The 23,621-nt window shown below is 42.5% G+C and overlaps 1 protein-coding gene across 15 annotated transcripts in view; it reads left to right on the top strand.

Annotated features, from left to right (window-relative positions):
* cacna1ba (calcium channel, voltage-dependent, N type, alpha 1B subunit, a) overlaps window positions 1–23,621 on the top strand; it is a 158,254-nt gene that overhangs the window by 62,049 nt on the left and 72,584 nt on the right. For all 15 annotated transcript variants that reach the window (XM_079566661.1, XM_079566657.1, XM_079566659.1 and 12 more), the window contains exons 7-10: window positions 9,462–9,565; window positions 19,634–19,749; window positions 20,067–20,153; window positions 22,636–22,719. In XM_079566661.1, the coding sequence (XP_079422787.1) occupies window positions 9,462–9,565; window positions 19,634–19,749; window positions 20,067–20,153; window positions 22,636–22,719 (391 nt within the window). The remainder of the gene's footprint in view (window positions 1–9,461; window positions 9,566–19,633; window positions 19,750–20,066; window positions 20,154–22,635; window positions 22,720–23,621) is intronic.

The raw sequence follows: 23,621 nt of genomic DNA, 5'->3' as shown, positions 1-23,621 counted from the left end.
AACACACACACACGCGCGCACACACACATCGCCCTGTTTGGATGCGCGCACACGCACGGCAGTCAGATCTCGTGCACTCGCGTTTTTGTGACAGCGGGTTGTCCTCGGACAGCAGCACCACCAACCACGCACACACTCAGTACTGTCGCCAGGCTTCCTGGTGTTCCCAAACGGTCTCCCATCCCAGTCCTAACCAGGCCCTTCCCTGCTTAGCTTCAAAGTCGGTATGGGAAATAAACATGGCGGCGCCCAGGCGGCGGCCATTGAGATTGCGTTTTCTATAATAGATTAGTAACTGAGATTTTTCCAGAGGATATTTTGGATATACTGTTGCTGTTATACTTTCATTTATACCATGGTCTGGGTGAATACTCGATTCTGATTGGCTGGTGGGTGCTAACAAGCGTGCATTATTTTGGTATAACCGCACACGTAGTCCGGTAGTTAAATCACTGGGATATCACTCCGCTGTGGGCATCGCCATAGCAACGCATGACACAGCTGAATCAGATAAACACATAATTAGTGACTGACAGGAACGTATGAGATGGATTTTGTTTAATTTCAACGTTTTTGGCCAAAACAAAATGTTTGATAAATGGGAAGTAGAGGAGAGTGAGCAGCTAGGTTAGCTACTGTTAATAACATATGAGCTTTCCATTTCTATTGAAAACGGTTAAGGCACTATTCATGATTTTCAGGCGTACATAAAATGATCCTGCATTTAAACATATTTGTCTGGATTAATAAAGTCAATCATAAAAGTTTCAGTTCGTGGGGGCCAGGTGAAAGCGGACTCCACCGCAGCTGTTTCCATAAACAGTTGAGCTCGTTGAACTAGCTAGCTAGCTTCAGGTTAAACACATGGATCTATTAAACAGCGTAAAAGTGAAACAACTCCTGCCCACGAGTGCCGCATATCGGTGTTTACTTCCACGGAAAAGTGCCGGGTTAGTCCTGTTGTGTTGTGATTCTGGCGATGCAGCGTGTGCTTATGTTGTTTCGTTGCGTCTGACTGAGATCCTCGTAACTGCGGAGAATGACTCGCTCTGAGACGAGCCTTCGGTGACCGGCTAATAACCAACATAAAATAGTCCCGGTGGTCTGGCATATTTAGTGAGTTAAGTAAATGAAACAAATACTTATTATAAATGTTACATTTGTGGGACCATGGTATAAGCGGATTAAACAACGAGGAGCCGTGCATTCGACGGTTATAATGCACGACGCGGAGTCAAGAACACCACGACGCGCAGCGGAGTGGTGTTACTCCGCGAAGTTACGTTATGTTACTTATGTTTCAATTAACTAATCACAAGTGAAAAGATCTATAAAAACTCAAATTCCGCCTGTTTTTTTTTGGGGTTCAAAGCTAAATAAATCAGGCTTGGAATTAGATATTAAAAAATGCCTCTGGAAAATCCTTCAAAAGTTTGAAAGTTTGAAGTCTGTTGTGCTCACCCGCTGACCGAGTGGGGCCTTTCTTCATAGCTTTTTTATTTTTGTATTTCTTTGTGCTTTTTTATTGTGTTCTAGTTGCTTTTCCAGCATGTTTTTGTCACTCTTTTGTTGCTTTGCTTCGCTGTTTTGACGCTTGTCTTTCAAGAAGCTTTAAGATGTGGGTAAAACCAAACGAGAGAATATGTGCTTGGTTCAGGTGGGGGTTAAGAAGTTAATAATAATTATTATTATTTAGGAATAGCTTTTCTCTAGGGTTTACTGTTTAGGCCTTCAACTAAAAAAAACAGAGAATGCTAACATGATGCAGGGTTGCCAGGTCTGGGCAGCCAAACCCGTCCAAAAATTTCCGAAAACCGCGGAAAACCCGCGGACATACGGCGCAGCTGGAATTTTCAATATTGTTTACTAGTTAACAGAGCCCATGTGCTCCTGCGATGATGAGAAACCGCCCCTACCTCCCTCCCTTATTGAACAAGCAGCTTACAGAGCCTTAGAAATAGTGATTTTGATCAAAAATAAGATAGAAATAGACAATTTGACATTGATTACAGCGAGGCAAAAAAACGCGGACAGATTTGTCACCCACGGAATGGCTTTAAAAACCGCCCAATTTTAACCGGGGACCTGGTAACCCTGACATGATGCTACATGTTAGCATGACTGCCGTTTTTTCACTTCTACAGAACAATCTGCTTTGAGAAAATGTCCATATGAACCCGTTTTACACTTCACTTATTCGTATGTGATAAATAAGTTCTTATTCCACCAGAAATCAGCTAAAAAGAGGCCACGCCCCGAGATGCTGTTTCAGCTGAACGTGATTGTGCCTCTGTCACTGAGTGAGATCTTGTTCTCCTCTCTAACCAAATGACACCGACTCCACAACCTCACAACAACCTGTGCTGCCCTCGTTGGAACTGGATTTTCCATCGTCTCCCATAGGTCCCCAATGGTTGGAGTTCTTCCAGTTCTGTGTTTTGTGGATCATTGGCTTCAACTATTTCACTGTAATGGAGGGTTGCCAGGTCCGCGGTGAAACCGCGAAATTGGGCGTTTTTTAAAGCCATTCTGCGGGTGAAAAAAAGTGTCCGCGGTGTTTTTGCCTTGCTGTAATCAATGTTGAATTGATCAAAATCACTATTTCGAAGGCAAATCCAAGGCTCCGTAAGCTGCTTTTTCAATAAGGGAGGGAGGTAGGGGCGGTTTCTCATCATCGTAGGAGCACATGGGCTCTGTTAACTAGTGAACAATGTTGAAAATTCCAGCCGCGCCATATGTCCGCGGGTTGTGCTGTGAAGAAAATGAACAAAAGCAAAACCCTCAGTTGAGAAAAAATGATACTAATATGATCAGAAAGCACACTTATATTTGTTTGTATACTTTATTAAAGTAAATAAGGGGGGGCTGATGGGAGTCCCTCTGTGGACCGTGGAAGAACGTCCAGAAGTTGGAGCGGTCATCTGAAACAAATAGAAAGACAAATAGATAATCAGCGATGAGAGGAGAAGTCAGGTATTAGAGTCACATCTGAGGAGCGTGATATTCAGCGGTGAGGACACACAGGTTCTGCTCGAGGACAAGGAGACTACAGGCGAGAGAGAGGAGGTCTGTGGATGTAAAACGAGATGGTTTTCAGGAGAGGAGAGGGAGGACTGAAGGAGAGAGGAGAGGACAGAGAGAGAGGATATAGGAGAGAGAGGAGGAAGAGGGAGGAAGAGGAAGAGAGAGAGAGAAGACAGACAAAACTGGTAAATGGTCCCATATATGTATCGCCTTTTGTACTTGCCTGAGGCACTCAAAGGGCTTTACATCAAGGAACCACTCACCCATTTATACACCAGTGTCAGACACTGGAGGCAAGGCTCCACTGGTCGTTCTGGCTCCGGTTCCTGTAGTCTTGCGAGGCGTAGTTGTTGGGCATGTTCTGGTCGGAATAGTTCCTCTGGTCGTTCTGGCTCCGGCTCCTGTAGTCTTGCGAGGCGTAGTTGTTGGCCCGTGTGTCCTGAGGTGCTGAGCTCCTCTCTGGCTCCACGGTTTTCAGCAGATCTGGTGGTTTTTATTTATTTTATTTTTTTTAAATTTATGGTTTATTTGGTAGGGACAGTGCAAGTTAATGAACAAGCCACACCGGATTGTAGCCTTAGGCTAATTTTCATCCGTCGTCCCCCATGCGCACTCTCAAACACACTCTCATACATCCTGGCCTATTGTACATGTTTTTAGTGGTAGGGGAAACCGGGGAAACCGGAGTACCCGGAGGAAACCTACGCAGACACGGGGAGAACATGCAAACTCCACACAGAAAGGCCCCGTCCTTGGTGGGAATCGAACCCGGACCTTCTAGCTGTGAAGCACAAGCACTAACCGCTGTGCTACCGTGCCGCCAAGTTCATCTCCTGCTGTGCGGCTGCTGCCTTCGCTGCCTTCTCATAAGTGATGTTTTGGCGTAAAAGGCTAATCTTTCCGAAGTGCCTCTATGTCGGACTTCATTTCCACATAGACGTTGGTGCCTTGGTGGACCTTATTATTTATCTGGAGAACCCGAGCTTCCTATCTCAACTTGTCCGCCTCTTCCACGGCCTTATCACCGTCCGCCTTCATTTCTAATTTCTCCTCTTCAAGTTTCTTAAGGATCAGGTTTGTTTCCATATTCGGCTGCAGCTGCTGTTGGAAGTTCTTTGATTTTTCCAGCTCCATCTTGGCCTCCTGGAGCTGGGTTTCCAGCCGTAATATGGTCCCAGATGTTTGCATTTTAGACGTCTTGAGCTCTTCTGCGAGGACGCATTTTTCAGACACAAGTGACTTGTTTATTTCTTCAAAGTGGCTGATTATTTTAACTTTGTCCTGAATATCTATCTGTAGTAGTTCTCGGTTAGCTGCAGAAAAGTTCAAATTCTCGTGCAGTTTCTCAACTTGTCCACGGAGAACGCTTGCTTCTTGCCTAAACCTGTCCGTTTCTTCCATTGCCTTGTCACAGTCCGTCTTCATTGCTAATTTCTCGTGTTGAAATGTCTCGAACATGCGATGAGACTCTTGGAGAGCGTGGAGTCTTTCTCTCACACTCTCCTCCAGGCTGTCGTACTGTTTAGAGACTTCATCTTGGAGCGTGAGGGACTTCTGTTCCTCTGCCATCAGTTTTTGACTTGTCTGATGGACCTGGTCTTGTAGCCTCTTACAGGAGACCATTTTTTTGTCCAGGGTCAGCTGCAGAGTCTGGTTTGCTCTCTGCAGTGAATCCAGATCTTTATTGAGGACTTTTATCTCATTCCTCAAAGCCAAAATGGTCTCCTGAGCTTCCTCTGTGGAGGTTTTATTGGCCTCCTTCATGGACAGCTGCTCCTCGTGAAGAGTCTTGATTTCCCCCTCCATCTGGTGGACGTCCTCGTTCAGGGCGGCGTGTTTCATCTCAAGCAGCATAAACTGTTCAAACTTGAGATGATTCTCTGCCAGCTCCTCGTCCTGCCGCTGTAGCAAAAGCGATTTCTGTCCGACTTGGTGTTCCAGGTCTTTAATCTTCTTACGAAGACTCGCGTCTGCTACTTTGAGCTGTCCATAGTTTGTCTTCAGGGCGTCGATAACCAGCTTCATACTGTCTGTCTGGTTATCGTTTTCCTGTTGGAGGAGAATTTTAGCGTCCCGGTCCGACACGGAGGCTCGAAGCCGGTCGTTCTCCTCGTTCAGACCCTGGTTTTGGGCGTTTAGAGCCTGGACGTGGTTTCTAAGCGCCGTCAGAGTCTCATTGTTGACGGTCAGCGCATCTTGGAGACTCTGTGAGAACAGAGTTTTCTCGTCGAGAGCCTTCGCTAACGCGGCTTTATCCAGACGCTCGCTTTGCACCTGCTGTTCGGCCGAACAGAGCGCGAGGAGTAGCTCCTGTACGACCGTGGCGTCGGACGAACGCTTCTTTCCAAAGAGCTTCATGTTGAAACCGGAAAAAATGGTTCGTGTCTCTGAAAAAAGCTGCAAAACGATGCACAATGGTGGATCTCCCGGGGCAAACAGGTCCAGACCCTTATGTGAAAACAAATAAGTATTGTCATAGGTTTTAAAACAATTTTATTCACAGTAAAATAAACAACCATTTACTATTTACTTTTTCAGATTTACTATAAATTTGCTGAAAATGTTAGTGTTATGTACAAGATCACTGGATCTTTTGACGTTGCAGAAGCTTTTTGAAACAAGGCCGCCGTGAATTCCATTCCCTTTACTTATTTTTATATGAAAACACAAAATGACAGAAAACTTGCAATAGATACAGACGGCATCTCTGGATTCACCCATATATGGTCACAGTGTTTAAATATGTCAAAATTATGCATTTTCCAGTGGCGGCTGGTGATGTGAAAACCAGGGGGGGCTGTTGCCTCTACCTACCTTCAATTATATTTTAGAAGATAATTATAAACATTGTTTTTAACTTAAAAAAGAAAGTTAGCTTTGGGGCATGTAATAATATTATTATTTTATGTAGAATATATTCAAAACTTATTGTTTAGTTTTATTCAACAAAAAAATAAATAATTTCTGACTAAAGTGTAACGATAGTCACTATACATATTTGTGTTGTGCACCACTGATTAGTGTTTTGTACCAACAGAACCAGAACAAAGGCAGGAGGTGTTTCCTCTTTGATTTCATGTACAGTTTTAGTCCTAGACCTGCTATGGTTTCATTATGAGCCTCAGAGCCACAGGTTTAAACCTGTATAAACCGTCAGACAAATAATCCGCTCAGAAATAAAATGCAGCTTACGTTTAACCGAGAGTCCTCCTCTGAGGCACCTGGAGCTCCTCCTCTGTTTCCTTCAGTGAATGAATGAGGCGCGTGGCCTCAGCGCCCATCGGAGAATTATTAGAATAGATAGAATTATTATTGCGCGTCTCTGATTGGTTGAATTAATGATATACAGTGACGTTTTTATACCATAGTAGAGCGCCATTGGTTAGATCGTGTGGGCGCTGTTCCTCGCCGCCCCAAGCACAAAACTACACATTTATGATGCTGTGACAGCGGCTGCAGCACAAGATGAACCAGGCAGACAAAATGACACACTCCTTCACCTCCGCTCCCCCTCCCTCCAGTGTAAAAACACCTGTACATAAGAAAGTTAAAACTTTTTATTTTATTTGCAAAATTGATAGGAGGGGCAGCGCCCCACCGCCCATAATGGACCAGCCGCCACTGGTATTTTCCTCCCCCTACATGTTCCAACAATGTCCTAATGTGTAGAAGGAGCCCAAACCTGTTCACCACAACTGCCTCTAAAATCCTGCACTGTCACTCAAAAAGGTGTTAATTCGGGTCCGAAGTGCCGTCATGCACGAGCTTAAAGGGTAACTAACCCCCTCTTCCAGAGGCTCAGCATGAGAGCGTCAGATTTGAAGGTGCAGTTTTCAATTCTTCACAATTGCCACCTTTTATTCTTGGCATGTTCTCAATGATAGTTTTGAATGAATGTTTTTGTTTTGTTTTTAACAGTCGGTGAAGTGAAAACCATTTAGCGCTTTAGTTACCATTTCAGTTCAGTGTTGATTATGGCTTGCAGACTTAACATAGCAGTCAATTATATTTTATGATTTTAAGACCTGGATTAGGCCCAGATAATTCCCAGCATAAAGGCCTCTCAGTTGAATTAAACAGTGACAACAACAAAGCTCCAACCTTAGCCCTTGATGACTGTTTTCCTTCTGTAGTGGCTAAAGTACATTTGTCTTCATTACTCCTGCTTTAAACTCTCCCCTGTGGGGCTGTGCTTTGAATACGTGTGTCTTTTAGACCGGTCCAAAGCTGCTGGTGCTGTGCCTTTTCCCCGTCCAAATTCACTATTGATAAGACCCAAATGATTCATCGCAGCAAGGGGAGAGTGAGACTGATGGTAAAAGAGCCTTGGACGCTGTCAAGATCGTCTCTGTGGGGATAAACTGACTGTCTACGGTGATCACAGGCAAAGATTTACCTTTGTTTTAATTAAACCTCACAGAGAATTCCTAATATTTCAACGGTTCTCCCATAGAAAAAACCCAGTTTACACACACAGACAATGGCTCCTCTCGTGTCAGTCGTGTTTGCCATGTTGCAGCTCTAACAGCCCAGGGGCAGCTGACTGTGAGCATGGCAGCCGTTTATTGTGGATTTAATTAAGACAGACCTGTTTATGTGACTCTGCAGCACGGACAGGACGAGCAGCGCTTATGGTGATTTGTAGTGGCATTATTACATTACACGCACTGCTGTAGCCACGACTACACCAGCGCTTTGCTCCAATTGGGCTCAGCGTTTAGTGTTCGTGTCCATTTAATGTTTTAGTTACTGCAATAATTGATAATGTATTGGTATAGGGATGTTTTTTTAAGCTTTAAATAGGCTCCAACCTTCCCCTTATGTTCACATACACATCTTTGAGAAGGGACAAGGAGGTATGTATAGGACAGAGACCGGAAAGGAAGGTGAGGTGCGGTCCTGCTCCCAAACTTAAAATAAGGTTCAAGGTTCAAGGTTTCTTTATTAAATGGAAAATCACGTGCAGTCCTCTCTGCATTAGTGTCACTTTATCAATCACCTGCATTATGCGTATATAAGCTACCTGTTACTGTTACTTGATTGCACATTTTCCTGTCTATTTGCATCTACTGATCTAGATGTAACAATTTGATTTCTCCATCATATGCACAGTGTTCCCTGTACTTACTCTGCTGTTCACACTGAAGCCATAAAAAAATAAAGTGCTGTAACCTCTTAACCCCCACGTGAACCGAGCACATTTTCTTCAGCTTTACCCAAATCTAAAAGCTTAAAAAAAGAGTGACGAAGCCGCAATAAGAAAGTGACAAAAAAACGTGACGAAAAAACACAACAAAAAAAGCAATGAAAATGCGCCAAAAACACAAAAAAGGGACAAAAACATGACAAAAAATGAGCAAAAAAGAAAAAAAAAGTGACAAAAAATAAATAAATTACAATAAAAATGACGTAAACACAGCAAAACCCTTCAAAAACGTGACACAAACGCGGCGACAACGTTTCAAAGAAGTTAGGATCACTTTTGTAAGTCTTAGCTTTCAAATGAGGCACGACACTGTTGCTCTCCAGTAGAGAAACTTTTAGATTTGGGTAAAGCCGAACTGGAGACAATGCGCTCGGTTCAGGCGGGGGTTAAGAGGTCAAAAAGATGTTCGCAAAATGTGTTCACAATTATTAAGTTGATCGCTCCTGGTAGTCCAGCTTCTCGGATGCGTTTGTGAACATTGTTGTGGTTCTTCACCTCTTGGGCCAGGACAACACTGAAACAGAAATTCTCATTCGAGGTTTGACCACTCCGGTAAATAAGATAGATGCTTTTTTTATTTGTTGACAGAAAATACATCTTGATAAATTGCCCATTGAGGCAGGTCTGACATCTTTAACCTGAGAAATAATCTGGGCCTAATCTCAATCGTAGTAACGCAATATTCAGGCCTTTTTTTTACCAATGTAGATGTTCTTATTTGCCGTCATGTCTTAATTCCTCTCATCCTGATATGACAGCGATCTTGTTTACTCTCAGTGTGACATGTATCGGATTGCATTCACTGTCGTGCACGCGTGAGTTAAAAGTCAGCGTTTTCCCCCTCTAATTAAACAGTATAATAACCTTATTGTGCGCGGGACCATTATGGAGCGACTCCTTTATCTGCGCAGACAATGGAGCACATCTGTAGAGGCACACACTGAAATGAATTGGCTTCAGCTGGAGGTTAGAAAAACAGGGCAATCTAATCTTGTGCAAACATTAATATACAGAAGACAGGCCCATGGTGCACAATGGGGACAGAGCATCTCACAAAGAAAGTAGGGATGCAGTTTGCCACCTTAAGAAGCTCGAATATAATTTACAGCTAAAGTTTCCCGCTTGGCTCTACTTAACGTTGCTTTGGCTTTAACAATAGAGTGAACAGAACTCAGTGGGTATTACTGAAATGCTAAAAATGTGTTAAAACATTCTTTGCTTTGTGTCTTAGGCCAACGACGCCTCAGGGAACACATGGAACTGGCTGTACTTCATCCCCCTCATCATCATCGGCTCCTTCTTCATGTTGAACCTGGTCCTCGGAGTGCTCTCTGGGTGAGTAAGAGGAGCAACATTTAAATATACACTTGGACTGCGATTCAAAGAGCGCTCCATGGGTGATTTTTGAAAAAGACAGGGTTGTATCCATAGGAATCATAGAAACGCCTGAAGCTATCACAAGCCTGTTTCTAGAAATTTGTTTTGTTGGCCGGATCCGATTAAAATGAATGTTCTTTTTCCTCATACAAGAACGGCTCAATACTAAAGTACGCCGCCTCTTGCAGGAGTGTAAATTATTTCAGTCTGGTACGGTCTATGGGAGAAAAGCTTAGGAAGGGGCCACTGCTGTACATAACATCGACATTGGTGCCTGTCTTACCGTATTTAGGGTTAGGGACTATAAGTCGCTCTGGAGTATAAGTCGCACCAACCAAAAAATGCATAATAAAGAAGATAAAACATGTATAAGTCGCGTCAGAGTATAAGTCGCACCAGCCTTGGCGAGTACCTGGGCATGGGCACTCGTACCTCTTGCAGATGCCATCTAGCTTTGAACCTGTCATTAGCTTTTTTTGTTTTCTTCATTGCAGTCAGAGTAACCTCCGCTTTTTGCCAGTCCCTCAAAAGTTTCTCGCTCACTCCAAACCTTCCTTTCTGCTGCTCGATTACCGTTTTTTAAATCTTCAGTGGCACAGGAATAGCAGATACCTGAGACCAGCCTAGAGGGCCCTCTAGTGGCAGTCAGTGTGAAAGTAACAAACATGTGAAATTATATATTTTGATATAAGTCGCACCTGAGTATAAGTCGCACCCCAAGCCAAACAAAAAGGGTGACTTATGGTCCGGAAAATATGGTACACGGCATCTTTCAGCAGATTCTTTCAGAATTGTTTGCTTTGTTTATGCTTTGAGTTTGCATTTTTACGCAGTATCCCACAGTTATTCCTGTTGCCTCTCTGTGACATTGAAAAAGTGAGAAAGGCAGGATAGAAGAGCACTTAGTAGTTTTGTGAGTACAATTCAAGTTCAGTTTGACATTTACTTTAGAAACATTATCCAATAACTACTATGAAGGTTAACTTACCTTGATAGTACGACTTTCAGTTACTTTTCTGTCGTCTTTGTCTTCTAAAAAACCATCCAATGGCATATTTGTCCCCAGTGATCGCCTGGTAGCCAACAGTCTTCCCTGGCTTTATTTTTGTTGTTGACCAAACTTCAGAGCCAGTATTAAACAGCCGTTTTCGTTGTTGTGGTTGTCACTCGCTTGTTTTGCCAATGAACAAAGCCCAAAGTCGGTACGTGAATGGACGAGTGGTTAATTGAAGTAAAAACGCTGCATTTGTTGGTGAAACGCTATAAAAATGTATCATTCTTGAGATGTGTGATGGCTGCCTGGCATAGTTTTGTCCATTAAAAAACACAAACTGCATTTTTATACTTTATTTGTTGTCCCATCTGCCTCTGTGCTTTCTCTGTTTTCCTCTCTTTCTCACAGTCTCTCCTCCCCTTCACTCATTTATTTTAGTGGATCCGCAGCAATATAATATTCATGAACTTTTATTAAAACATAGATTCACGTGATTATAGAGCCTGCCAGTTCTGCGCGCTCACTCCGTTTAATTCAGCGGGCTTCGGTGGCAGATGGCGCCTCTGTATGTGCCATAACCGGGGAAATATCATCGTGGGATAGGGCTGTGTGTTTATTGTCTCCTTTGTAATATTGCCTTGCAGTTATTAACATCTTGCTTCAGAGTTGGGAGTCTCCTGATATTTGGAACCTCAGTTTTGTACGTGGTGCCTCGTCTGAAATAAATCAAGCGTCGCCATTGAAAGAACGGAGGAAGTTAGCCATTAATACAGCGGAAAGGGTGACAGTGGTTAAGTTGGTGTTGATCAGTGTTTCTCAAGCTCTCAGTTCTTGTTTAGAAATACACATTTTGACTTGGTTTAGTCCTGTTAAAGACCTAGTTCTAGTGATAGTACCCAGAAAGGCAATTGTGTTACTTGAACAGGACAATTACCTCGCTTTGCTTGTATCTTTGCCAGCCTGTGGTGGTTATGCGAGTGTTTAAAGGAATGGGAGCCACAAATATCATTTAAGTTTCACTCAACCAGATCTTATACAAATTTTTAGAAACTAGAAGGTCTAGGCTTTCAAATGAGGTATCACTAGGGCTACCGTTGCATTTTTTGCAATATGATACTTGGTTTTTCGATACTAATATCTGAGTGATACTTTTTTCCGAGACCTATACTAAAATATATATGCTAGAACCAGATGACAGAACAATAACTTGTGGAAGATTTGCACATTTATATAGTCAAGTCAAAATCACATCCATACATGGAGGCAGGGGGCAACCAAGTCACTTCCTTTAATGCTGTCCCTGGACCAACAGAATGAAAACTAGGATCGATAGAGTGTAAAAAAATTATAGACAGCTCCACCTCACTCCTCCCCGTTTACGTTCGAATAGAAAGGGGGACTCCATGTCGGATTTACAGACTCCTCCTATGATCGAGCATGCTCCTAAAAAGGGCATAAGGGCGGGCTCTTCACTGTAGACTCGGCCCTCGCCTGACGTGTAGTTCGGTCTAATGCTAGCGGCCTGTCAATCAAAGTCCGGCCCTTATTAGTATACGAGATTTCTGAAATGTACGTTGCGAAAACCCGCCTGGTCCTTTTTACTGTGCCTCACTCAGCGTTATCACAGGAGGAATATCTAGTTGCAAAAAGTTTTAAAAAATGAGGCACCAGGCTTTACAGTTGTTTTTAACGTGCCTAAAATGCAATGCTTCCTGATGGAAAACTAGCTTGTTCTGCCGCCCCATATGGAGGTACAATGGAGGGCAATGTTGGCCCCTAGCGTCGTCTCTAGGTTGTCTCTGCTACAAGCGGCCATTGCTTGGGTCCAAATACTTTTTTTAATTTTGGTCCCTGCTTTGTATAATCAGAGAAAATAACTCTAAGATTGCAGATAACAGGTCAATCTCAAAAAGGATTGGGAAGCATCATAAATAAAAGAAAATCTGGCCAAAAAGTTGCTCCCAGATTCATTTATCAAGATGATTTATGTTACAGTTTTCTGTGCAACAAAACATCTAAAAAACCTTAACTTTTTGCATCCAGTAATTAAAGTATGACAGTGTATCAGTGGTTAGAGCATTTGGCCACAGATGCAAAGGTCAGCAATTCGAATCTTGGCTTCTTCTGATCATTGTGTCCTTGGGCAAGACGCTTTACCCACATTAGATATACCTGTAAATTGGTGGTGTAGATTTGCTTTTGTTAATATGTTCTTGTTTGTTTTTTACATTCTGCACATCATTTTGTCGTAGTATGTGCAGCATTCTTTCCCCACAAACAGTGTTGACTATTTTTTATCTGCCACATTTGAAATAGACAGACAGAAAGCTCTCTCTTTAAGTTGCCTTTTTCCCGGTCGTGGGTCACTGACGCGGATAGAAGCTGCAGTACTGCGTGTCTGCCTGCTCCTGCCCTCTCTTGATAAGCCACCGTTTGTCCCGCTGGTGTAAAATCCATTTGCTCACTCCGCTCCTCTTTGAAATTAGAGCGAGAGAGCAAGCGACTGTGCCTTAAAGACTTTAAGTAATTTGCAGAACATCTTTTTCGGCCCGTCCCCGCATCTACTTACAGGGAGGGAAAATGCAACTTATTCAGGTTTTCTCAGTAAGAAAGCAATATCCGTGTGAGCCCTCGGGAGCTTAGAAAATGTTTTTGCCTCTCCAGCTGTGCCTTGATATCAAAACTTGCTGATTTAAAAACATGCAGGCTTTCTCAATGGAGTCGGCATCTCCGCCTTGTGGATCTGTGAGTGCTTTATCATCAACACACCTTTCAAAACACACCAGTGAGTCAGCTATGTTAACCCTGGATTGATAGGGATCCATTTTTGTAATACGCTATTTGTGATCTGGCCATTGGTAGGATGTCTTTTTGATGTGCAGTGCCCCATCTAAAGCAGCAGAATCTGGATTGACTTCTGCACCAATACACAACAGAAGATAATGTTGACCATTTTACCAAAGTTTTTCCATGAATGCATTTACAATCTGACCCAACATTTAATCTTGAGGAGAACATGCAAGCTCCAGGTCTTTCTTTATGGAGCTCGCATGCTCTCCTCATGGTGTTGGTTTGCTCCAAGTGCTCCGCTTCCCCTACAACTAAAACGTAAAGTACAATAGTTATTTCAGCAGGAGCCATTCTCCAATACCAGCTCTGGACATCTGAGCATTCCCTGTGAAAGTGAAATAATCTGTGCCACTAAGGTTTTTATTTAAACTTAAAAAAGAATAAAAAATAAGAAATACCAATTCAGAATGCTTTAACTATGTTACAAAGTGGGTTTCTCATGAAAAATATACCTGGAGTTGTGTTTCGAGCCACTAGCAAAGCTTCGAATGATCTTTGAATCTTCTCCAGTGGCTATACTGTGGCAGAAAACTCCTCCTGGGGTGCTGCCTATCCAGTACGAACTCAGGAAAAGCGAATTAAATTCTCTCATTGCAACATAAAAAACACTCGATATAGTTCACTTCAGCCACACCAACTTGTTTTTTTTACTCTTTATGACCGGAAACTGCTGGATGTTTTGTTTTAGCTGTTTATTGTGTTAGTGAAAAAGATGATCAAATGAACATGCTTTCCATTGGGGTAATGTATCAAAAGACAGGTGTTAAATAGTGAGTACAAGCTGGAAAATAGCATGAATATGTTTGTGGGCATGCTGCACCTATAGTGTAAATGTAAAATGTGTCCAGAACTATTTCCATAAAGCCAAGTGTAATATCATTAATGTCACGACTGACATTGAGATAATAATGTGTATGGAAACCATTTAAATTCAAGGATAAATACGGCATCTCTGACCATTCGCGCAGTTACCCTTTAGTGTCCGCCCACGCAGTGTCCAGGCCGTCCCGTTTGCTTCCGGATCCCTCCACAGAAGTTGTCAGATGAGGCGGAGCCTCATTGGAGGGGAAAGGTCATTGATCCAGTCTGACAGGGCCATGTGGGGGCCATGTCACCGCTTAAAGGCCACGGTATGAGCTTCAGAGCGGGACGGAGCGGCGGCGCACACCCAGGGGAGCGGCGCGGGACTCTGGGCCAGGCTTTTATCCCATCAGCGTGGGCAGAACACGGGCATGAGATATGAGTCTTCAGGTGACACTTTCAGCTGTCCGTCTGTTAGGTTTATGGCACAACTTGGCTTAGAAATGTTGTCTTTCAAAATGTCAAATAAATAAATACTTTTGTATTTAGTGCCACGAATGTATGTCTGCCTATATTTATCATGTCTAGGCTGCGCCCCGATACGTCCATAGTTATTTTTCTATCCCCTCGTAATGCAAACAGAGGATAAGTGAATTAATAAAGTGTTATTATGATCTCATTTGCAGTGATTCAGCGCTGTGTTTGAACTGCTCCTGGCATATGCACTTAATTCCCATGACAGAGTGCAAACCTGTGGGCAGAGCGCTGTTACAAAACTGCAAATACAAGCTGCAACGATTTCATTTTCTTCCTCCTCACACAACACTCGCGGCTGCCAACTCGCTCAGCATATACTGTAGTTATTCTTGGGTTTCATGTGACATTGCAACATTATTTAGGCCTGTAGATTTTGATCGAGATGACAGAAAATGTATAATTATTACGGAAATCAGTCCTCCTGGATTGGGATGCACTACAATATACATTACAACTAAAACATTCCAAATTAAAGGGGAGGATGTTATTCAAAATCATCTGAGCTTTTTTTTTGGGAGAAAAAATATTTGAATCTCCCACTATCACCTACTGCAGCTCTTCGAAGCGCACTGGATCCTGATCATACATTGCTCCACCAATGTCTCTGAGCTTCTTCTACAGAACTTTGCAACCAAGAATCGCTGTCCCAAGGCTCTCGCTCTCGTGGCGTAGCTTACCCTTCCTCCATAGAACAGTGAGATGTAAAAAAGCCACTGAAACTTTGCTATTATGAAACGCATTGCAGCACCTTTTGATACTGGCACCGATATACAGACGGCATCTTTGCAGTTGCCCATATATGGTCATGTTCGCAGTAGCCAGAGGGGGGAAAAGAAGAGAAAAAAACTAAACTTTCTCTAATTTCAACAACTTCTTCAACAAATGCTGAATTATGAATATATTTTTCTACTCAATAAAGATACAGAGACTTGGAGTGGTTCAAAAGCCCATAAACACTTAAAAAACTGACAATGCTAACTAGGAAGCTACGTTTCAGCTTCATGCTAACGTAAGGTACGAGTGCAGTTTCTCGCTTCTTCTGAAAAATTTGCTGTGAAAAAACATCCATATGGACGCAATTTTGGCTCGACTTTATTGGTGTGGGATAAATATGTTTAGTGTCCACCAGAAAAAGGCGAAAGAGAGGGAAAATAGTGATTCAGATGAGAGGTTTTCTTCCCCGACGGCTAGAGCGCGCACACCCTTGTATTGTGTTTGGGAATGTGATGTTATATCGCTAAACATCACGGGATTAGCAGCAATTATAAACTAATGGAGATTTTGGAAGTTTAAATGTTGTTGTTCGCATTAAAACATTTGGACACCACAGTGGGTTAGATGTTAGATACTTTTTGTACTGTTTCTAATGTTAGTCTATGGAAAATGTATGCTAGCAGCTGCAAACAGATGGCGGATCTCTATGGTAACTGTGGATTTTCCTGAAGTTTGTCAATAATATTATGTATTGCAATATTTTGGTGGTTGGGTGAGGTCTTAAAGGGCCAGAGGTGATTTGAAGTCCATGCTGAGGAAACTTTGAAGCTGTTTTCCATCAATAGAGCATTATCTTGACAGACAAAATGTAAGATCATGAACAAGATGGCGAATGTAGTGAGTGAGTGAGTGGTTGGTGGTGGTCGGAGGGGCCGATGGCGCAGACTAGTTGCCTCGCTTCCGCCAGTCTACCCCAGGGCAGCTGTGGCTACATTAATAGCTTACCACCACCAAGTATGGAGTGAATGAATAGTGCAATGTAAAGCGTCTTTCAGTGTCCAGAAAAGCGCTATATAAAACCGATGCATTATTATTATTATTAAGATGTGTAAATACTAAATGTAATTCATTTCAATCAAGAAACCTTTATTTGGCTCTTTATTTTCATTTTTTCATATTTACCTCAGCTCGGTGAAAATTTGGCAAATTCCCCTAAGGCACAATTAGTATAAATGTGACAAGTTGACGAAATGGAAAATGAATTGAGCAACAAAAACAATCATTATAGTTTCAGTCTTAACCATTGATGAAGTACTAGCGATCATGTGAAAACAACCAGTTGCTAAAACTGGCTACACAATGAGATCGAGACAGTGGCAGCGACGTATGGAGAGAGCGAGGCAGACAGCTACTGCATTGCAGGAGCTTCCCCCGGCGGCACTGAGGGAGACACACCAATCAGAGGCTGCGGGGGCGGACGGACGGAGATCCCTGCACTGGGGATGTCTGCTCTATTCTCTCCGCGTCGTTGTCTTTTGTATTGGTCTAAACCTCCTAACCAAAGTCTCGAATCACGCTGTCTAATCACTACTTCTGTCTGTGTAGCTTCATTACACGTGATAAACATACACAATTACACATGTTTTGCTTTCGTGTACTATGAAACGTGGAAGATTGTTTTCAGTTCATTCGTATTCCCTTCATCCCACCCCTTTACTCTCCCTAATTACTTGCCTAATCATTTCCTATGCAAAGATAGCTGCAGATTTATTTACAATGCATTTTAAAAACAACTAACATTGAACAAACAGCTGTACAAAAATTAGATATAAATAATTGAACGCTGTTTCGCTGTAGAGCAAACATAAGAATGGTCTCTCAATCCCAAAATAGCCCCATTTCTATCAGATTATTTACACCAATATCAATTCAGTGCACTGTGGAGCACAAAGTCAGTCTGAATATACAATGGTTTCATAAAGGCTCACAACCAAACAACATTTTTTACTAGAAAAACATGAACAAACTCTCCACGATATGAATACTTACATTTTTGTATGCATTGCGTTGATTTGAGCTTCAGGCTGTGTCAGTTTCCTTCTGGCTTTGCATTGGTTTGCCAAAAGTATGCCTTTAGTATGTCACAAAGAATACACTGCTACTTTTGTTTAACAGTGAAAATCCCTCTAAGCTTCTGGTTTGATTCCATTATCTTTCTTAGTTATTAAAAAAAAATGTTGACAACCTATGCTGACCAGCCGATAGTGCTCATTTTACTTACACTTCCGTCACCACTTCCCTGGTGACGGGTCCTCAGCATGGCCTTAGTGCTCACATTTCTCATTCACAATGCAGCTCATTAAAATGCGGCACAGCCTCGGGGTCATGTGGGGTTTTGATGTAACCTCACAGCACAGCACAGCACAGGACCACAGCGTCTACCAGCAGCAACAAAAGACTAGAGCTCGCTTTCCACTAAAATGGGTGTATGCTAGGTTTGTTTATCATCAAGTGTTCATGAGTAATTTTACATTAGTTCGCCTATATTTTTGTCTCCCTATTTCCCCCTCAATGATCACTGTTGGTTGATTTGAGGAGGTCATAGTCGCTTTGGACATTGGAGTGTTGCATATACAGTGAACAGAGCATTTGGTGAATGTTACTGAACAATGTTGGCTTACTGGAAATCCCATTTCCTTTAAAGCAACATCGAGCCTTATGACAATCATACACTGTCTGACCAAAACAAATTTGCCACTTGGGTTTAACTGTTGATCTGCGGTTGCTGCCGTTGGTCAGGTCTAAGTTCAGCAACACTATTTGGGCTTTTCCACGTGGTGCTCTTCTACTCAGCACGGTTTAGTCGCAGTGGCCTACGCGACTTGTTACTAGAATACACAATGTGGACAAATAATGCCTTTTGGTGAGGTTTACGGGATTATTCAGAGGTGCCAAGGTAAAAACTTAAGGAAAGAAGCAGCTAAAAGACGAACTACGAAGCTAAGCTACATGGCGATGTTATGCCAACACCAGCTAAAGTTGTGTCAACCGCGGCTAAATGCTATCATTGGCAACATCACCTTTTTCAACAGCAGTGTGATGTTATAAAATATTCAGTCTCGTATAACCTGCCTGTTTTAGTGAGGGCTGTCCTCTCTCTCGTTTGCCAATCAGAGCCTCACTCTGTTCACGTCACGTTAGCATCAGTTCAGTGCGCTCTGGCCCAGGGCTGAGCTCGGTCCCAAAACTTGTACCTGGTCAGCCTGGATTGGGCAGTGGTCACTTAACAGGGTGCACCAGGAACTAGGCTGGGTAGGGACTGCCAGTGGGAATGGGGCAGTAGTGCTCAAAGAATGAGATCGGCTGACAACCTGAACATCCAAATCAAGATTTTTCCATCAATGGATTTGTTCTTCCCTGATGGCACGAGCTATTCCCAGATGACAGTGCTAGGATTAATTTTCACACATGGAGTGGAAACCACAGAGTCCAGATCTTCACACCATTGAGAAGAGGGATGTGCTGGAGAAGGCTTTGCCTGGTTGTCACACTCTCTCATCATCAATACAAGATCTTGGAGACAAATTAACGCAACATTGGATCTTTTGACAGACGGTACTTTTAATCAACAAAATATCAGAGCCTGTGTACAAATATTAATTCTGGACTATATATTCTTTATGGGATATATTTCAAACATAAAACAAAAAATGTGGTTATTCACAAGTAATGATTTGCATTTGCATTTTCAATTTTATTTTATTTTTTAAATTCGGGCTTCAGGAAGTTCAACTCGCTCCCTTCCTCATCTTCCTCTGCTTGCACCGTACCTACAAACCACATCGCCTCCACTCCGAAATGTGCCTATATTATGTACATGTATTTTTAGATACTTGATTTTGATCTGTACTGTTTGAGATTGAGAGTTACATAATCCCGGTATGCAGTTTGCATGAGGTGAAAAGGACAATACAACTTTAACTTTGACTTTGACTTCTTTTGCCTTAATAATGAACCATCTGTGATACTTCCCTCTGGATTCTACTCCCCTGTCAACAACACTGCACTGATCCAGCCTCTGTGTGTCATCTCATCACATTCGGTGAACGCTGGTTTTGTGGTTTTTGCAGGGAGTTTGCCAAAGAGAGGGAGCGAGTGGAGAAGAGGCAGGAGTTTCTGAAGCTCCGCCGACAGCAACAGATCGAGAGGGAGCTGACCGGGTACCTCGAGTGGATCTGCAAAGCTGGTAAGAAATGAGCAAACATTGTAATCATGTAATCATGGTCCTTGGGTAAGACACTTGACATGCCCGGCTGCTACTGTCTGCACGCACTGGTGGATAAATGTGTGAGTCAAGGAAGTGAAAAAGCGCTGCAAAAATGTGACCTTTTCCACTTGATTTGCTACCATCACACAGTCTGAGCGATATCGCCTATCAAATATAAGCAATTATCTACCTCAAAGGCCAAGGCATTTTATGCTTGATATTGTGTATGAGTCAAAAGAAGCTTGTACTGAACTGTTGTGTCATAAACTTTAATAATGTATTGTGTTGTGTTGCAGAGGAGGTGATGCTCGCTGAAGAAGACAAGAACGCAGAGGAGAAATCTCTGGACGCAGCGTGGTACAAAAAGAAAGCCAGCAACTCAGGTGAGCACTGGCAGCTGTTTTTCCATGCATCTGAATAGCATTTAGAGGTTATTAGAGAAACATCATTGCAAATGGTTGACGATGTGAGAAGCGAGTTTTAGTGCGTTTTTAATGAGCCTGTACCAGGGGTGTCAAACTCATTTGGAGCAGCGGCCAAAAATGTAAATATAGTGTTGGTCGGGCCGAAGATGAAGCCTTTTTTTGACCACCTTTTATTATTTGATATGCCTTTAATATGTATGCACATGTGACCTCCGGATGACCAATCAGGAGGCTATATAGTCCCACGTCATGCAAGCGGCTGGTCCTACAGAATCGTCTCGCGGAAACACAAGGATTCTGAGTGACAGAGAAGATCTGGCAGTCATTCGGGATTCATAGAACCGTAGTTGTATATCTGTCTCCACTGTCCTGTACAGGAACCTGTATAGGTTTGGTCCCTGTACGTGGCAACATTTTATGTATGTGTCTCTTTTTGGACTCAAATCATGTGACATGTCTTGCGTCATGTGACGTACAATGACACATGACCCCTGCAATTAAGCAATGTACATATATACAGGTGTGTTTGAGCTGTTTTTTAATTGTCTGAAGAAGGGCTAAGGCCCGAAAGGTCACTTGGTGAGCATTAAATAAGCTTGGGAGCTAAAAGTTGTGCTGATCTTTTATTTCTTTATTATTTCTCATTCCTTGATCCAGCACACTGACTTAGACCTGTGGATTTGCATGTCTTTACCCACAACCTTTGTTTTGCGTTTCTGTCACGTTTTTTGTTGCTCTTTTGTGACTTTTACATTGCTTTTTCATCAAAGAGCGGCAAAAACACTGTCACGTTATTGCCACTTTTTTGCTGCTTTTTTGACACTTCTTTTGTTGCGTTTTCATCCTTGTTTTCGTCGCTATTTTGAGCCTTTTTCAATAAGCTTTTAGATTTCGGTAATGACAAACTGGAGAAAATAGGCTCGGTTCAGGTGGGGGTTAAGAGGTTAAAGTCAGAAATACCAAGTCAAAGGCCACAAACACAGACAATTTGTGTTTTTTGTAATAAACTCATGTTGGCTAATAATCCATGTGTTACTAATTAATGACAGAGTGACCTGCATCAGGCGGGTTTTTCATCTGTCCCACTTTATTTTTCTGAAACAGTGGCTCTCTGCAGCTGCTTTAGGTTCAGCATTTGAATATTTCCTCCTCCACAGGACTCATTAGTGCAGCAACATACTGAACAGCGTCCTGTCTGTTCGTGACATAACATTGTGCTCGATGTTGAGAGAAACTGAGCGTTTTATGGCGCTCTGGAAAAAAGATGGAGAAAAAGGGAGAAAGGGGCATGTGTCAAATGCAGCGCACGAGACACATCCCACATGCCACATCTCCTCACTTCACAGTTACGACCTGACACTTTTACACACGGATTTGGATATTCTCCGAAGAGACAGTGCGATGTTCGCTTTTCAATGTCATGTGATTGTCAACTCCACCAGCACATGATAAGCTGAACACAGAAAGGCTTTAGTCAGTCTGTCCCACCTGTTTCAGACACATCTGTGCTCTCCGTCCTCTGGTCCTCTGTACATGTCTTTGTTGAAAAAAAGGTTTAAAGCGGCGGAAGTCCCATAAAAAGCTGTGTCTTCTTCTCCCTGTCAGCATTAACATCGCTACAGCACTGGGGAAAGGTAGTTCTAACGTTTTTGATACAATTAATTATCAGGCCAGTTATAAAAATCATGTCAGGGGCCAACAAAAATCGGGTCTTCAGTCTGACCTGTGGAATATTTTTTTTTTTAACTCTTTGGATTATCTTTTTCCCCTAAAAGTCTGTGGGTAAACTGAATACTCCATCGTTACCCGGTCCGTCCTGTCTCTCTCTCCCCCTCTCCGCTGTCAGTATCCCGCCACAGTTATAACGGCCGTACACTAATGTGATTAGGATTAGTAAACTGCAGTTCAGAGGCAGCGTGGGAGTGTAGGCCCTTCACGCTAGTTTTAATACTCTCCGCTCTGGAGGGTTTGACGCCCTCCTTGACTTTTATTCAGCACTTAACAAGGAAGCTGAATGGGAATTTACGAAAAAGGGGGCCTTTTAACTGAGACCAATATTGTACATGATCAGCTGCAGAGAAAGCTAAAGACATGAGTGAGCATTTAAGGATGGAGGATGAGAATAAGAGGAGATGTTATGTAAGCACATCGGACTGATTAACTAATGATGGGTAGACAGGTTTTTCCACACTGTTATTTCAAACACACCTTTTATATCTCTGCGTGTATAGCCTACTTGTTTGGTTCTTAAGTATTTTCGCTCATAACGGCTGCTGTTCTCAGTTGCTGTGTCATGAGCAGCTGAAAACCTGGAAGGAGCACAGATGCTAAAAACAACAAGCCCGGTGAAGGCTAATATTGTAAACAGGGTCACTCTGCCCCCTGAAAGCTGAATCTGGTTGTTATTTCTTGCCCTAACTTTTGCTTTCTTTACCGTCAGTGCTAAAGCGAGCGAAGAAAAGCAAGAATGACCTGATCAACGCAGAGGAAGGAGAGGACCACTTCACTGACATATCGTCTGTCGGTGAGTATACTTTGTAAAAGGTTAATACTGTCTTCTTCGATTAAACTATGACTGTTTGTTCTGCTGGTAAGACAGAAAGGTTTGTTTACCTCACTAAAGCAGGCACACAAACCTTTCTGTCTTACCAAAAGAACAAACAGTCATAGATTGTCGTGACTAACTTTTCAAAGTAGATACAGACGGCATCTCTGAAATTGCCCATATGTGATATTTGACGCAGCTAGAGCAGGAAAAGAAAACAAAGAAGAGAAAAAAATGTACTTTCTCCCATTTCTCCACCACTAGGCTACTCTACTCTAACAAATGCTGAATTATGAATATATGTTTCTACTAAATAAAGACACAGCGATATGGAGAGGAGGAAAGTGGTTACTACAAAACGGACCATGCTAACCAGGAAGCTACATTAGCTTCATGGCACATTATGCTAACGTTAGCTAACAAGTGCTGTTTTTCGCTTCTGCTGAACAATTTCTTGTGAAGAAAACATTCATATTGACCCGATTTTGGCTTGACTTTATCTGTGTGTGATAAATATGTTTAGCCTAGAAAACGGCTAAGAAAAGTGAAAAATTGTGATTCCCATGAGAGCTTTTTTTCCTCCCTCGGCTAGGCCACAGCCGCTTGAATGACACGTTGCCGTCTGCATCAAACAACAATATGAAAAGTAAAATGTCTTTTATTAGCATTTATGCCATTTTTGTGTATTTGTGCCATCGCCATCAGCCACAATACTATAGTAATTTACAAATGATAGAAAATTAAGAGAAACTGTATTAGCTGCGTACTTTGGGCAAACACTTTTATGTGGGAGGCTTTCATCTCTATCTATTTTAATCAAGGTTAGTCCTATTGAGTTTGGGACGAGTTTGTAACTGTGCAGTACAAACTCACAGGGGAAG

The sequence above is a fragment of the Gobius niger genome (genome assembly GCF_951799975.1).
Source record: "Gobius niger genome assembly, chromosome: 1".
Taxonomy (NCBI): Eukaryota; Metazoa; Chordata; class Actinopteri; order Gobiiformes; family Gobiidae; genus Gobius; species Gobius niger.
This window is presented reverse-complemented; position numbering and strand designations above follow the sequence as displayed.